The sequence below is a fragment of the Labeo rohita genome, chromosome 23, assembly GCF_022985175.1.
Source record: "Labeo rohita strain BAU-BD-2019 chromosome 23, IGBB_LRoh.1.0, whole genome shotgun sequence".
In the NCBI taxonomy this organism is placed as follows: Eukaryota; Metazoa; Chordata; class Actinopteri; order Cypriniformes; family Cyprinidae; genus Labeo; species Labeo rohita.
In genome coordinates this window covers 19,577,273-19,592,205 of record NC_066891.1, presented here as the reverse complement: position 1 = coordinate 19,592,205, position 14,933 = coordinate 19,577,273, and the positions used below count along the sequence as shown (strand labels likewise).

Here is a 14,933-nt window from a genome sequence, read left to right as displayed (position 1 = left end):
CTGCTATGTGACAATGTGTACAATAAACAAGTTTAAAAAAAAATCCAGAACTACTTTTTAATAAGCTGTCGACCAAAAAAAAGAGCGTTTAAGAACACAGATCACTGTGAATGTCAGGGTATTTCACCATGAGCCATTCAGTAAAAGGGCTTAAAAGGAAGGTAAGGAAAAAAAAGCACTGACATAGACCAATAAAATTTAGTTTCTCAATATATTTCCTCCTCTCAGGTCTACATAGGGTGGTGAAATAAGTTTCAGAAAGTATTCTCATAGCTTCATGTTACGGTTGAACCACTGATGTCACATGGACTATTTTATTGATGTCCTTACTACCTTTCTGAGCCATGAACGTGTCAGTTGTGTTGCTGTCTGTGCTGGGTCAGAAAGCTCTTGGATTTAATCAAAAATATCTTAATTTGTGTTCTGCAGATGAACGAAGGTCTTACGGGTTTGGAACGACATCAGGGCGAGTAATTAATGAGAGAATTTTCGATTTTGGCTGAACTCACTTTTTAAGATGTATTTTTTATAAATAAATTCAATTAATGTCTGATTTCAATTTCATTACTGTGTGAAAATATTCTTTACAAATACACTGCAAGACGGTGTACTCCACAGACCTTGGAAGTGCATGACAATCTCATGACTCCAGTTTCTGAACTAATAGCTTCCATCACGCCGTCTAGATGATCCTACTACAAACAAAGCTTTCAAAAACAAGCTGCTTCATGACATGCAAAGGTCTCTTTTATGAGCCGAAAAGAAAAAATGACTAGGATATCAGCACCTGGTGGTGTCATGCTCTCAAACACTCCAAAAAATAAAGTGCTCTTTAATGCCAGACAAAGGGGTTTAATATTAGGTTCACCACAGCTCACAATCACACAATATCTCCAGAATTATAGTCAGTTTCTGCATAGAATACAAGAAGGCCACTGATATGTTCACCAGCAGCAATGTCCAAAATTGAAGTTGGCTCTTAATCAACCAATTCTTAATTTCTTTATTTTATAACCAGGCAAAATATAATAATATTAATTTAAAAAAATTATATAGTGTGACAACCTAAATAACAAAATAAAGCTTCGAATATCATAAAAGAAAGATTGTTTTGTAAAAAAAAAAAAAGAAAAAAAGTTTTGATCATTGACAGTTGAGGTTGAACTTGGTCTGTATGGGGCTAGAATATAAGGCTACTTTAGTTTAATGACAGTTCTGAGAAATGTTAAAGAGATGAATCACAGAACGAGGAATAAACGGAGGAGGTAAAGCAAAGCAGCGTTTCAGCTGCAAGATAGACACTGAGGTAAAAGGATGTCAAAACTCTTCAGAAAGCTCTTTATTTCAGTCTGAATATGTTCAGCAGTTATTCTAAAACCGTAAAACTTGTTAGCTCTTCTCGTCGGTTCCTCCCTCCGTCCCTTTAACTGTATCACAGTGTGATTGCTTCCCCTTCATCTCCATTTTGCTTTATCTGAAACTCACCCACCACCCCAAAACTGTCACAGAGGAATAACATATCACTAAAGAAAACAAAATTAAGTAATTAGAAGTCCTTTCAGTCCCGGTATCTCCAACTCCAGAGTGCTTTATTAAAGCCAGTCACCGGGTGACGCTATCACTTTAGCCGCTGGACGATGACTGCGTTCAGCAGGTTGGCTTCCTTCAGTGTCTGGCTCTCGTCCGTCAGCTCCTTGTTGGGGAAGGTGGTCATGAGAACGAATTCGGTGGCAGCTAAAGCGGGGCGAGCGCTCGCCACAAACTGACGCACGTCAGACACCCTGTGATGGAGACAAGTCAGTTATGAGAAAGACTTTTATGCTGTAGGGATTTTTTCAAAGCATTTTCCTAATGTTTTTACCTATGGGTGTGGTTGAACTTCTGCACCAGCCGGCCTCCGTCGGCCAGTCTGATCTGGATGCTAGTGACAGGTTGAGAGCTGTCCACACTGATGGAAGCACTAGCCTCAGCTTCGCTGGCAGCCTGGTCCTGCGGGCTTCTCTGGAGCGACACCAACTCTGGAGTGGCGCTAAAGGAGATTAGTGTGAAATAAGGTAAGTGTGAAATATGCTTGCTGCGATAGTGTTGACGGTGATACTGGTGTGAGTTCGCAAAACCACTGCGGCCCCACCCCCACCGTTGTTTGGATTTTTTATAGTAGTAAAAGTCATTTAGCTCAGTTAGAGATCAGACAACACATTTAAAACTGATGCTCAGTGCAGTGTGCCAAAGGACAGTCACATCACAGATCAGATTTCATTTATCATGTGAAGAGAGTGAGTCGAGCTGACTGACAAGAAGAGAGAGGTGAGAAAGACAAGACGATGGCTGGAGAGTTTCGAAAAGGAAATGCAAAAGTGCCCGTTTTAAAAATATTTCGGATTTTGAAAAGCCTGTTGACTTCTGCCATGTATCTAAGGTGATAGTGGAAGTTTCCTATTTATTTGGTTCCACAGTGTTCGCTGATTTTTTATTTATTTATATTTATATCTTTTTTATAATTTTTATATTACATCAAGGTGTATGCCGTGCCTCCAAGCTTTCTTATTCGTTTGCTAATAAACGTTCTACGTTTCTTATTTATTTGGTTCCTCAGTGTTTACTGATTTTCAGTTTTGTATACCTATTTAAACTTTGTGTAAGTTATTTGTCATTTTATATTAGGCATATAACATGATGTACTTTTATTCAGTTCGTTAATAAAAGTTTGTTACGTTACAGCATGCTGCTAATTTAGAAGTGAAAGTGAAATGCGCACGATGCTTTACAAGCTATATAAAACCGAAGAAAGTGAGGAAAAGAGAAAGAGAAAACTAATCTAAAACTAATTGCCTGAAAGTGAAAGCAAAATGAAAGTGAAAGTGACAACGTATTGTCAAGTATCGTGACCCATACTCGAAATTTAACCCATCACGAGTGCACACACAGCAGTGAGAAGTGAACACAAACGCACACACACACCCGGAGCAGTGGGCAGCCATTGCTCCAGCGCCCGGGGATCAATTGGGGGTTCAGTGCCTTGCTCAAAGGCACTTCAGTCATGGTATTGAAGGTGGAAAAAGCACCATTTATTCACAATCCTCACCTTCAATTCCTGCTGGTGCGGGAATCAAACCAGCGACCTTTGCGTTACAAGTCCGACTCTCTAACCATTAGGCCATGACTGCCCTTGTAAAAAAAAAATGTGCATGGCACTTTTACAAACTATTTAAAAGCAAAGGACAGTGAGGAAAAGACAGACAACTCAGAAGAACTAAAAACAAACCACTGCTTGACACCAAATTGACACTAATTTGAAAGTGAAAGTAAAATACGCACGGCTCTTTTACCGAACGAAGGCAAAGAAAAGATGGAAAACTCAAAAGAACCTAAAACAAACAGTTGCTAGATGCTGAATTGCTGCTAAAAACTCAAACGACCCATGGTGATACTGGTATTACCGGTGTTAACACGTCGATAAACTGGTAGGAAAATTTTCTCACAGCCACAACCCTAGTGTGAAATAAGTTTGGCCACATGCAAATATTTCATTTATAATGATAAAGCAATATGAAGATAACAATGTATAATGAATTGCTGGAAATGCAAAGTAGCCAATCAATCTAAAAAATCTGCTATTTACCTAGTGCTACTTGATTTAAAAGAAAGATAACAAAACCGCAATATGGTTTATTGAGATTACTAAATTACAGAGGCTCTTATTTTAAAAAATAGATGCATCCTCTAAAACCTGTAACGAGAAGCCTTTATAAACCCTGCGGTTTTCTGTTAAAATAAAGCTGGATTAGTTTAACTTTTAAAAAATTAAGACATAATATTAGTAATATATCTTTTTTTGTAATAATTTAAAAATAAATGTAACTTTTTTTACACCATATTTTTGTTTTACAGTGAATTACAATAGTAATATTTCTACTTTAAAACTAAAGTAATAATATTACTTACTATTACTATAGTTATGGAAATAAAATTTAAAGTAAATAAAATTTGGGTCATATTCTGCAGCCCTACAAACAAGCACATCAAACCTGGAGCTTTTTTAAAAAATGTATATTAAATTGCAATCACAATTCTTTCACAAAAATGTGAATCCCGACTATTTTTCCTCCCTGCCCGTGTTTCCCAACAGCAAATACCCAGAACCAAAAACAAGTGACTAAAAGGGTGTATGGATTATACGCAATAGGCTATCGCCCCCTTGTGGTGAATGAGATACACTGTATCTAGAAAACATGGCTTAAAAAGTGCATATCATGTTCAAACTTGAGATGGACCCTGATCAACTAATTAACAACCAGTTAAAGTCAAATAAAAGCCAACAAGTCAGTGTTTTGATTATTTTGCTTTTAGGTTTAACATTTTCATTTATTTATTTCGATTATTGCAATTATGGTAAGAACATGTATATTCTATGCAATTGATTTGATAGAGAGAAGCAAGTAACATTTCTAGTTTTAACATTAATTGTTCTTTAGACATTCCACTTCAAAATAAAGAAACTATCATCTATATTGCAAAGTGACTCACATTTGGTTTGTGACCACTAAAAATGTAAAAGTACATGAACTTCTGGAGCCATACTGATATTCCAATATCTCTTGAACGGAATCATATAGGGCCTTAAAAAAAAGAAAACGGCAAAAGGAAAGTTTGTTAAGATGTAAAATCTAAAAGAGCATTAGGATATCTTCAATACTTCCTGAGTTGAAGGCATGCAAAATTTGGAGAACAAAAAAAAAAAAAAAAAACTTGAAAAGGGCTTTTTCCCATTTTTGAACTGGTGCCACTGGCATATATTTGCAACGAAGTCAACAGATTTTACTAATAGAGCTACCAATCTGTGTGCTGCCATTTTTCTAAAGACATTTTAATTCCCTGTAATTTGGCTCAGAATCTCAGGGGGAAATTGTCACCTTGACCCTCCTCTAAAAAAACATGGATTACTCAGTTAATACATAACCATGGCATTTAATTTTTTGGCTTTTCTTAATTTATACGTTTATCATTCTTCAGAAAAAAATATTGACAAAATCATCACATTTAAGCTGAGGAACATTGGTTGAGTTGACATATAATAATGTCTTTGTCAGGAATAAAGAAAAATATTATAGAACAGTTACACTACTGATGGTGTAAACAGACATCTCTTATCACTGTTAACCAAAAACAAATTAACCTTATAACTTTAGCAAAAAGGATGTCAAAGTACAAAAGGCTGTCATCGATTGGTTCATTCAGTTAATAAGTCTTCCTGTCCAACAACGAGGAACTAGCCAGATACATGCTTTAGCGTTAGTAATAGTGTAATTAAATACTTCAGCAGCCCTTAGCTCAGTGGCGAGCAGAAAATGAGAAGAATGAAGAAAGCGTTTTCCAACCTGCCAAGTTTCTGTCCTTCTCCAGTGAAGGCCTTGAAAACAGGTTTGGGTTTGGAAAAGTCTTCATCCCGATGGTCCTCCATGTCTAGGTTTACCTGCCCACCCCGGAAGCGCTGTCTCAATTCCAGAGGAATCTCCCTGAAGGCCAGAAAGGGGTTCTATCAAGTCTAATTTGACAACCAGTTAAAAGAGGACTTGACTAATAATGGTCAACCGATAAGGTTATTTAGACGGCCCAACACTAAAAATGTTTAAATATGTACAAAGAACACAACAAATAACGTCAGACTTGAGGAAGAACTATAGTTCAGTTAATTAATTGAAATTCACTTCTGTAAACTGCCAAAACAACCAAATATCAGTGAATGGATTCAGAGCTCACCCTCTGCGGATCGACTCCAGGAAGAGGGCGTTCGCAGGATCGCTGTAGTTCCTCAGCTCGCCATCATCAAGACTAAAGCCAGTCTTCCATAGCTTCAGCACAACATGCACCTGTTGGAACAGCACAAATCACTGCAGCAGATTTTTCTACGTCTCAATAGACTTCAGCCGTCACAAGGTAGTGACTCACATCTTGTACACTGCCAGATTGTCTCCTTTCTCCTACCACGTAAGTCGACTCCTCCTCTGGTGCTGCACCCAATCGATAGCCACCACCCCCAAACGGCTGTTGAATAAACAGACAGAGAAAAAATAGAGTGACTCCAAATCATGTGAGATATGAATATGCAATAAGCATGCATATTATCTTTATTATAATATGCAGTGTAGTTTATTTAGTGGGGAATCCACCTTGCTGGACTTGCTGGATTCCCCAGGTCCTTTGCCTGCTCTGTCAACAGGAACCGCCCCATGCTCCTTAGCGCCTTTAAACAAGTCCTCAACCAGCTCATTTGAGCTCTTCTTTTTTGGAGGACCAACAATCTGCTGCCCACTGCGTTCTGAGCCTCCAGCAAAGAACCTATGAGAGAAAAAGAATAAAATGAACGATAAAATGAAGCATTAAATGCCATTTGTGAGTAAAATTGGGATTAAAAGAGAGTAAAGGCAGAAGTGAGAGTATTTACACTAGCAGTCAAAAGTTTTTGAACAAGTCTCTTCTGCTCACCAAGCCTGTATTTATTTCATCCAAAATACAGCAAAAGCAGTGATGTTGTAAAATATTTTTACTATTTAAAACAACTACTTTCTATTTGAATATCTTTTAAAATGTAATTTATTCCTGTGATCAAAATTAAATTTTCAGCATCATTACTCCAGTCATCAGTGTCACAAGATCCTTCAGAAATCATTCGAATATGATGGTTCAAGAAACATTTTTTATTATTGGTATTGTTATTCATATTATTAGCATTATTTAAAACAGCTGAGTACATTTTTCAGCATTCTTTGATAGGTTACAAAAGATTTCTATTTCAGATAAATGCTGCAGCCAATCAGAATATTAGAATGATTTCTAAAGGATCATGAGACTGAAGCAATGATGCTAAAAATTCAGCTTTGACATCACAGGAAAAAATTACATCATAAAATATTTTCAAATAAAAAAAAAACCAGTTATTTTAAATAGTAAAAAATATTTCAAAATGTTACTGTTTTTGCTGTACTTATGGATCAAATAAATGCAGGCTTGGTGAGCAGAAGAGACTTCTTTAAAAACATTACAAATCTTACAGTTCAAAAACTTTTGACTGGTAGTGTATTGCATTATCTAGGTATAGAGAAAGTCTTGTATAGTGACATGCTATATTTGATCTAAAACTATTTATTTAACATTTTTAATACTGCTATAATCATCACACTTTTCTCATGACATTTTATTAATGAAAAGACTAAGTTGAATATTTCTATTTTTTAAATGGCTAAATGGTGATTAAAAATAGAGAAAAACATAAAAGACATGGTGTGCAGTCACAGGATCTAAAATATACAATTTCCTCAATCACATACATTTAAACAACAAATCTTGGTGCTGAATACAAAGTAAGTTAACGTACATGTAAATACCATCATTACATAAAAGTTAAATGAAAGTGATCATCTTTTCTTTCCTATCATGACATATACAAGGCAAACAACTTCTCAAACCTCTGGTTTGATAATTGCTTCAATCTCAAATTGTTTATGCAATCTACAGGTTTCTTATAATAAACCCTGCAATATTCTATTAAATTAATTTTATGCACAGACAAATAATTTATAACACTGCAATATTACAGAAAATATAAAATCATTCATAATATAATACAATTCCATAAAAAAAAAATGGGAATTTTCCATTTTGATTTCAGGGTGCTGTTATTAATCGGACAGGAATTCAGTACCTCTGGCCTTCTTCCTCACCACTGTCATCTTCATCCTCATGCATCAGATCTCTAAAGGACGTCACTCTGTGTTCACTGAAATCAAAAGACGTTACAGCCCAATGTTTTCAACTATATAGTTGATATTGCATAACTGAAGCTATAAACGTATGACTTATGTTACCTTGGCCCTGTGGATCGACTGACAGAGCCAGACTCTGGCTGAGGGAGGGTGGCAATATCATCATCTCCTCCATCTTCAAAGAAATTAGCTAAAGCAAGCTGAGAACGCAAAAGAAAGAGCTGTCAATTCATTTTACAGACACGCTCGCACTGTGATTCACAAAAACAAAACAAACCACCCACTATCTGCCTTCTGTGACAAGATAAACCAGATTAATCATGTCAACAAAATAACTAAATTTAACAAGTTTCGGAACGAAAAAAAAAATCAAAGCACGAATGTAAACATGAGGATCACTAGATGAGGCTAAAGCTGCTAGCTTAAGACTTGATTTCTATGTAAAATATACCGGCGCTGATTAAAAACCTCTCCATCAATGCGATACTGACAGCCCAATCCTGAAGCGTGAATCACACCACATATGATTAACCAGATAAACCAGTTTAAGACATTTCTGGTGATTTTAATCAAGAGTGACTTGCACATTTCGTTAGCCGGTTGTACAGTTCACTGGCTGCCAGAGGAGGCTTTAAGTCGACTGAATCCCCGGTTGCAGTGCTTGTGCTTCAAAGCATTATATGTCAGTGGTGAAGTGACCAGTGTGCTTCTGACCTGTAGGTCCCAGCCGGCTGACTCGAGGAAGAAACGGGCCCTCTCTTCATCAACATCAGTAACAGCGACGAATCCCCTCACAGCTTCTTCCCGCTCCGCCATTTTGTTGTGTCACGCTCAGGAAAGAGCCGACAGGAAACGGGGGAAACGAACGCTGAGTTCCGCTGTTTTGGAGCAAAAACTTCAGTGGAATTTTTCTGTTTTTTATTGCGTCGATGTTTTTGTTTAAATGGAATGTTTCATAATGACCTACAAATAGCAATAAATAAATAAAAAAATAATAATAAATAAATCAAACACGCATTGATTTGCAAATATTTAGCCTACGTAGTAGGCTACGTGTTGTCATAATTATTTTATGATGTACTTAAAACATATGTATAGTGCAGCTATAACTATTTTTGCCTTAGTACGTGTACAGAATTGGGAATTCAAAGAAAGATTTAGATATGTCGCGATCGTTCCCTTTATAATATTAGCCAGCAGATGGCACTACAGACCATATTGGTCACTCCTACTATGCAGTATATTTTCAGGTCCAAATCATGTGTGTTTTATGTTGTGTAAAATGTTATACTTACAGATCTTAAAGATAGAAATATTGGTTAATTTGTAATCAGTTCAGTTTTTTCTTGTGTCCTCAAGCTCACTTTAAATGCTGTTAGTTTAGTCTTAATGTATTAGTTGTTTTTTTCCAAATAATTTCTTTCAGTTAGATCAGATTACAGAAATCTTTTATGATATCAAAAAGTCAAATGATAGCTACAAAATATCAAAAAAATCTTCAGTTGACACTGTCATATAATCCCATGCTTCCTACATTTCGTAATGATATAACATAATAATATTTAAAATAATAATAGCACAGTATTTTATTATAATATGTGACCCTGGACCACGAAATCAGTCATAAGGGTCCATTTTTTGGAAATCGAGATTTATACATCATCTGAAAGCTGAATAAATAAGGTTTGAAAATGTGGAATGTGAGGGGGCAAAAAAAAATAAATAAATAATAAAAAAAAAAAATATTGAGAAAATCACCTTTAACGTCCTTAGCAATGCATATTACTAATCAAAAATTGAGTTTTGATATATTAACGGTGGGAAATTAACAAAATATCTTAATGGAGCATGATCTTTACTTAATATCCTAATGATCATTTTGACCTATACAATATATTTTTGGCTATTGCTACAAATATACCCATGAAACTTACGACAGGTTTTGTGGTCCAGGGTCAATATTTTCTCCAAACTAAAAACTGGGTTGTAAGATTGTTTTCACACGTGATTTCACACCGCAGAGCTTTTACACTCCATCAGACAATCACTTATTTATTGTGTGACCTGGATTTTTAAGTTTTTTTTTCCCCCTGTAATATCCATTCATTAGCAACTGCTGATTCAAAGGTTCCTAAACAGAGGCGAAATATGTGCTAAATTACTTCGGGAGGATCTTATTTATCAAATATTGTTTGTGGAGAGAAACTTGCAGATGCTTTGTTGTTTGTTTGCAAGTGCAGTGGCTTGTTTGATCTTCACAGATAATCAGGTTCTGGTACATGACTAAACACCAGAGCATTGCTGTCATCATTCACCCCCAAGCTTTCCTTTCCTATCACACTCACTGCAGCTGTTACAAGAGAGCAACATGCCCTCAAATGTAAGAGCCCTTTTTTTAATCAACTTGCAGGGCCTTAAGGGAAAACAATTCTAATTTTAAATGCATTATTCTTGCATGCTCTTATTGATTTAGAAAAGTGTGTCCTCTTTCTGCAATCAGACATACACTTGACACACGTCCCTTGTTCCGCATTAAAAAAAGAATTCAAGAACACTGACTGAAGAGATCATGCATAAAGTATGTCAAAATATGTCCAGTGTTCACTAATGAAATATGGTAAGCAACAGCTCTGTTTAAAACAGTTGCTGACAATGATAAACCGTGGGTGTGTTCAACCAGAAAGAAAGAGGAGAAAGAGGAAGAACCAGCCTTATCATGGGGAAACTAACACCGTCAACCTGGTGTGGGCCTCCAGTCACTGTTGTGTTAAAGGGCAGGGAAGTAGTTCACAACACACAATACAAAGAGCAGAGGCTATCGACCCTCAATTGCAGTAGGAAGAGCAGACAGACTGTATCCCAGGGCCAGAAAGAGGAAGAACGTTTTGCCAACATATCAAAATAACAGCAATTTCCTCACTGGGTGTGATACTAGAGAATACATACAGTACAAGTGTGAATTTGCAAAATTGCTATGCGCAATATGACTGAACTGAGACAGTGTATGTTATATTATGTACTTATATTATGTACTGCAAGCAAGTTATGATGATCATGAGTTTACAAGGAATTATTGTGCTTAAACACTTTCTTACTGACAGATTAGGAAAAGCATCAGAGAGGAAGACTAAGGTGTGGAACAGGACATTTGGGGTCAAAGGCTGCACCTGTTATGCTAAAAACCAAAAACTTCTATGTAACACAAGCACACATATATGCAGACTTTAGAGGACAAACACATATGTATTAATTTAATGTATTAAATATTTAAATGAATTTTAAGCTGCATGTCTGCTTTTAGAAAATTCGAAAATTTTATTTACATCTATATCTGTTGTGTCGGATGTTTATTTACAGCATAGTTTTTATGCAACTTCACCAATTAATCACTGTTTAGTAATGCATAAAAACAACTTATTTAGAAGTCATTCTCGCTTGTTTTTATGGAAGATCATTTCCGTCACATAAAAAAAAAAAAAAATCATGTTTTGATAAATTATTGTAATGACATAAAATGTCTAAATGATCATAAATAGTCTAAATTATGAGATACTAAGTCAAAATTATTAAATAAATGATACTAGGTTACAATTATGAGATAAAAGTACTAATTATGAGATACTAAATCATAATTATGTGATAAAAAGTCAAAAATAAGATATTAATTCAGTTATGAGACAAAAAGTCAAAATATGAGATACTAAGACAAAATTATGAGAGGGCTGGCAAATGATTAATTGTGATTAATCTCATACAAAATAAAAGTTTGAGTTTGCCTAATATATGTGTGTGTACTGTTATATATTTAAGAAATATTTACAAGTATATGCATTTATTATAATTTTTATAGAATTTATATTATATATAAATAAAAATATTTTGTACAAAAATAACATATTTCTCTTAAATATATACATTAATTTGTGTGTATTTATATATACTCAAAACTTTTATTTTGTATGCGATTAATCGTTAAAATAAATATAATGTATAATCTCATAAATATAATTATGAGATTATAAATTTAAAATTATGAGATACTAAGTGACAATTACGAGATAAAAATTGAAATTCATAATGTGTCATAAAAAGTCAAAAATACGAGATACTAAATTGGTTATAAGACAAAAAGTCAAAATATGAGATACTAAAGCAAAAGTATGAAATAAATTAAATATGAGATACTAAGGCATAATTATTAGATTATAAATGTAAAATGATGACATGCTAAATTACAGTTACAAAATAAAAGTAGAAATTATGAGATACTAAGTCCTAATTATGTCATAAAAAGTCCAAAATATGATACTAAATTGGCTATAAGATAAAAAGTCAAAATAATAGATACTAAGTCTTAATTTTGAAATAAAGTATAATAATTAAATATGAGATACTAAGGCATAATTATGAGATTAAAAAATAAATATGAGATGCTAAATCATAATTATGAGATTATACATTTAAAATTATACTAAGGTGCAATTATGCCATAAAAAAGTCAAAATATGAGATACTAAGTCATAATTATGACATAAAAAGTAAACATGAGATTCCAAATCATAATTATGAGATTATACATTAAAAATTATGAGATACTAAGTTACAGTTCCGAGATAAAAGTAGAAATTATGAGATACTAAGTCATACTTATGTCGTAAAAGTCAAAAATATGAGATCCTAAATTTGTTATGAGATACAAGTCAAAACACGAGATACTAAGATTAGGTAAATATAAGATACCAAGTCATAATTATGAAATAAAAAGTAAATATGAGATACTAAGTGAAAATATTCTCATTAAATGTGAGAAAATTTTCTAATTCTAACATAAAGACTATGGCATGCAGTCCCCCCCCATACATACTCAAAAAATATTTTAATTCTATTAATCAACATTATTCATCTCAGTTACAATATCAAGGAGAGTAATTGACAGTTCTGATTTTGTCACAATGATCCAACCCAGTTGACAAGTGAAAATGTCTTTGCCTAACTACTCACAGTACATGTTCCAAAGAAACATCTGTCTTTTAATCTTTAATCTAGTTTACTATTTTATGTCCAAACAGAGAAGTGGATCTATTCAGTGAGATGATATATACTGTATATATAGAGGGATGGGGGTGATTAAACAAATGAGAGAACAATATTTACGTGTATCAGTTTCTGTGCTGATAAGGTCATAATGCATCTCTCTTCTGGGTGGGGTCTTAATGGGCAACCTGTTTTTGTGAATTAAGCCTCATTTACCACTTTCTAACAGTCATTTGATAAATAATTGCACCACTGTTGTGCAGATAGCATCTCTTGTCCACCCCTACAGCTGAAACTGAATGCCTGACCTTTGACCCATGAGCCTATCACGGGCTTATAGCTTCCAAACAGAACTCACTGTTTACTTCCTCTCCAATGATGGTCATCTTTACTAATTGATTCCCATTGGCACTACAGATGCATGGGCAAAATCGTGAATGATATCCTATCCTATCCATAGTAATATGTAAAATTTGGATGGCAAAGACAAGGGAAATGGTTCCGTAATTACAAAGATAACAAATTATACTGTTATACAAATTAGTTTAATCTTAATTTACATCAATGGACACTTCTGTTTACTCAGCAAGGCCGCTTTCCTGTACTATCTGTTCCTCTCCCAGGATTAGCTCTGTTTGTATGGAGCTCTATAGCACTTCACAGGGTTAGATGTGAAGATAAAGTTTGGATCAACAGGAAGAGCTCTGCTCGTAGACCGGAGAGCCATGAGATTATAGTCCCATCTCTTGCCTTCTTTCCCATTACAGCCATGTTTTACAACACTTTTCCATTTTTCGCTATTGTAATCGTCAATCACATATATCTCTTTTCACTCTTATCTCTTGATTCTTACAAATACTGTTTCTTTTTTGGCATTAATGGTTTCATGAAGAACCTTCATCATCTGTGGAAACTTTTGCACAAAATGTTCTAGTAGAAAAATGTTCTTTTAAGAACTGACCACTGAAAGATTCTTTGAGGAACCAACTGTGGTCCTTCTATGGCATTGTTGAGAAGAAAACACATTTTGGAACCTTTATTTTTAAGAGTGTGCTGTGAAGAACATTTTAAATATCTAAAGAATGTTTTTCCACTCTAAAGAACCTTTTGTGCATTTGAAAAGTGCCATGGATTTGACGGTTCTATCTTGGAACCATGGATGCCAATCAAGAACTGTTATTTGTAAGAATGCTCTCTCTGTTGGGTGTGTGTGTGGAATAGCATCGCAAACGCCCCTCTCTATGACCTTCCATTCTTCGCTCTGACAGATTAATCAGAGTTCAACTATACCACTGCTAGCTTCACTCGTCCTGACCTCCTCCCCTCCCTCCTGTCCATCCATTTCACTCTTGCCCCTCCCATTTTCCATAAATAAGCTCAGTGTTGGCTGTCAATCCACCTGTATGTATGCATGGATGGACTCAAAGCGGCTTCGCTCCACTATGTTCTGAACATTGAGTCCTGTTTCACAGTGGAGATCACAGGAGGAACATCAAACTGGAGAACCTCCCAGAGTGAAATCATATCTTCTCGGAAAATGAGAAGAAGACTCATGGTGTGTGACCCGCCCTGCTATTACAAGAGCCCACAGTGTTCAAAAGCAGCAGAGAACAGAGGCATACAGGTTATAAAGCAGAGAGGACAGATTGATCACCCTCTTGACAGAGTGAGAGTAGTAAATCTAGTGTGAGCACACCAGCAGTGTAACTCTATCTATATTTAGTCCGCTCTAACAAGAGGCCTCTTTTATATCAACCTGTCGAAACCACTGTTAAAACAGTGCCAATACTGCAAAATATAACATTAAAAAGTCTATAAATCACGTTTTTCTAAAGAAACCTGTCCAACACTGACACCAGCAGGTAAAGTTGCATCAGGAGTCTGCTTTTCTCTCGCCTCCCCTGAGCCCACTGAGATTTAACAGACGCCCTAAAGCATGCAGTGAGTTTGGTGGGGGGTAATAGACCGATTTGGGTAGACATCACAGTTACGTCACTTGCACGCACGCATTGTGGTGGCAGAAAAACACTGGTAACAAGTGGAGGAAAATGAGTAAAATCCATGGATTAAGACAAAATAAAGGACTGTTGTGCCTTTGGATGTCAGAATGCAAATAATTTTTATAGAATACTGTCA

At 35.3% G+C, this 14,933-nt stretch overlaps 1 protein-coding gene across 2 annotated transcripts; it reads right to left on the bottom strand.

The window, feature by feature from the left end:
- Positions 1-1,324: 1,324 nt before the first annotated feature.
- Positions 1,325-8,638, bottom strand: nsfl1c (NSFL1 (p97) cofactor (p47)). 2 transcript variants are annotated; one of them, XM_051096961.1, is made up of 9 exons: positions 8,478-8,638; positions 7,866-7,963; positions 7,703-7,777; positions 6,171-6,339; positions 5,950-6,045; positions 5,761-5,870; positions 5,379-5,516; positions 1,862-2,029; positions 1,325-1,781 (listed from the first exon to the last, which is right to left on the bottom strand). In XM_051096961.1, exons 1-9 carry the CDS (start codon positions 8,577-8,579, stop codon positions 1,619-1,621), a joined length of 1,119 nt encoding a protein of 372 aa, XP_050952918.1. In that variant the 5' UTR covers positions 8,580-8,638; the 3' UTR covers positions 1,325-1,618. The 2 variants fall into 2 exon arrangements, with proteins under 2 accessions (XP_050952918.1, XP_050952919.1); XM_051096962.1 differs by having other exon boundaries at positions 5,986-6,045.
- Between the last annotated feature and the right edge of the window lie 6,295 nt (positions 8,639-14,933).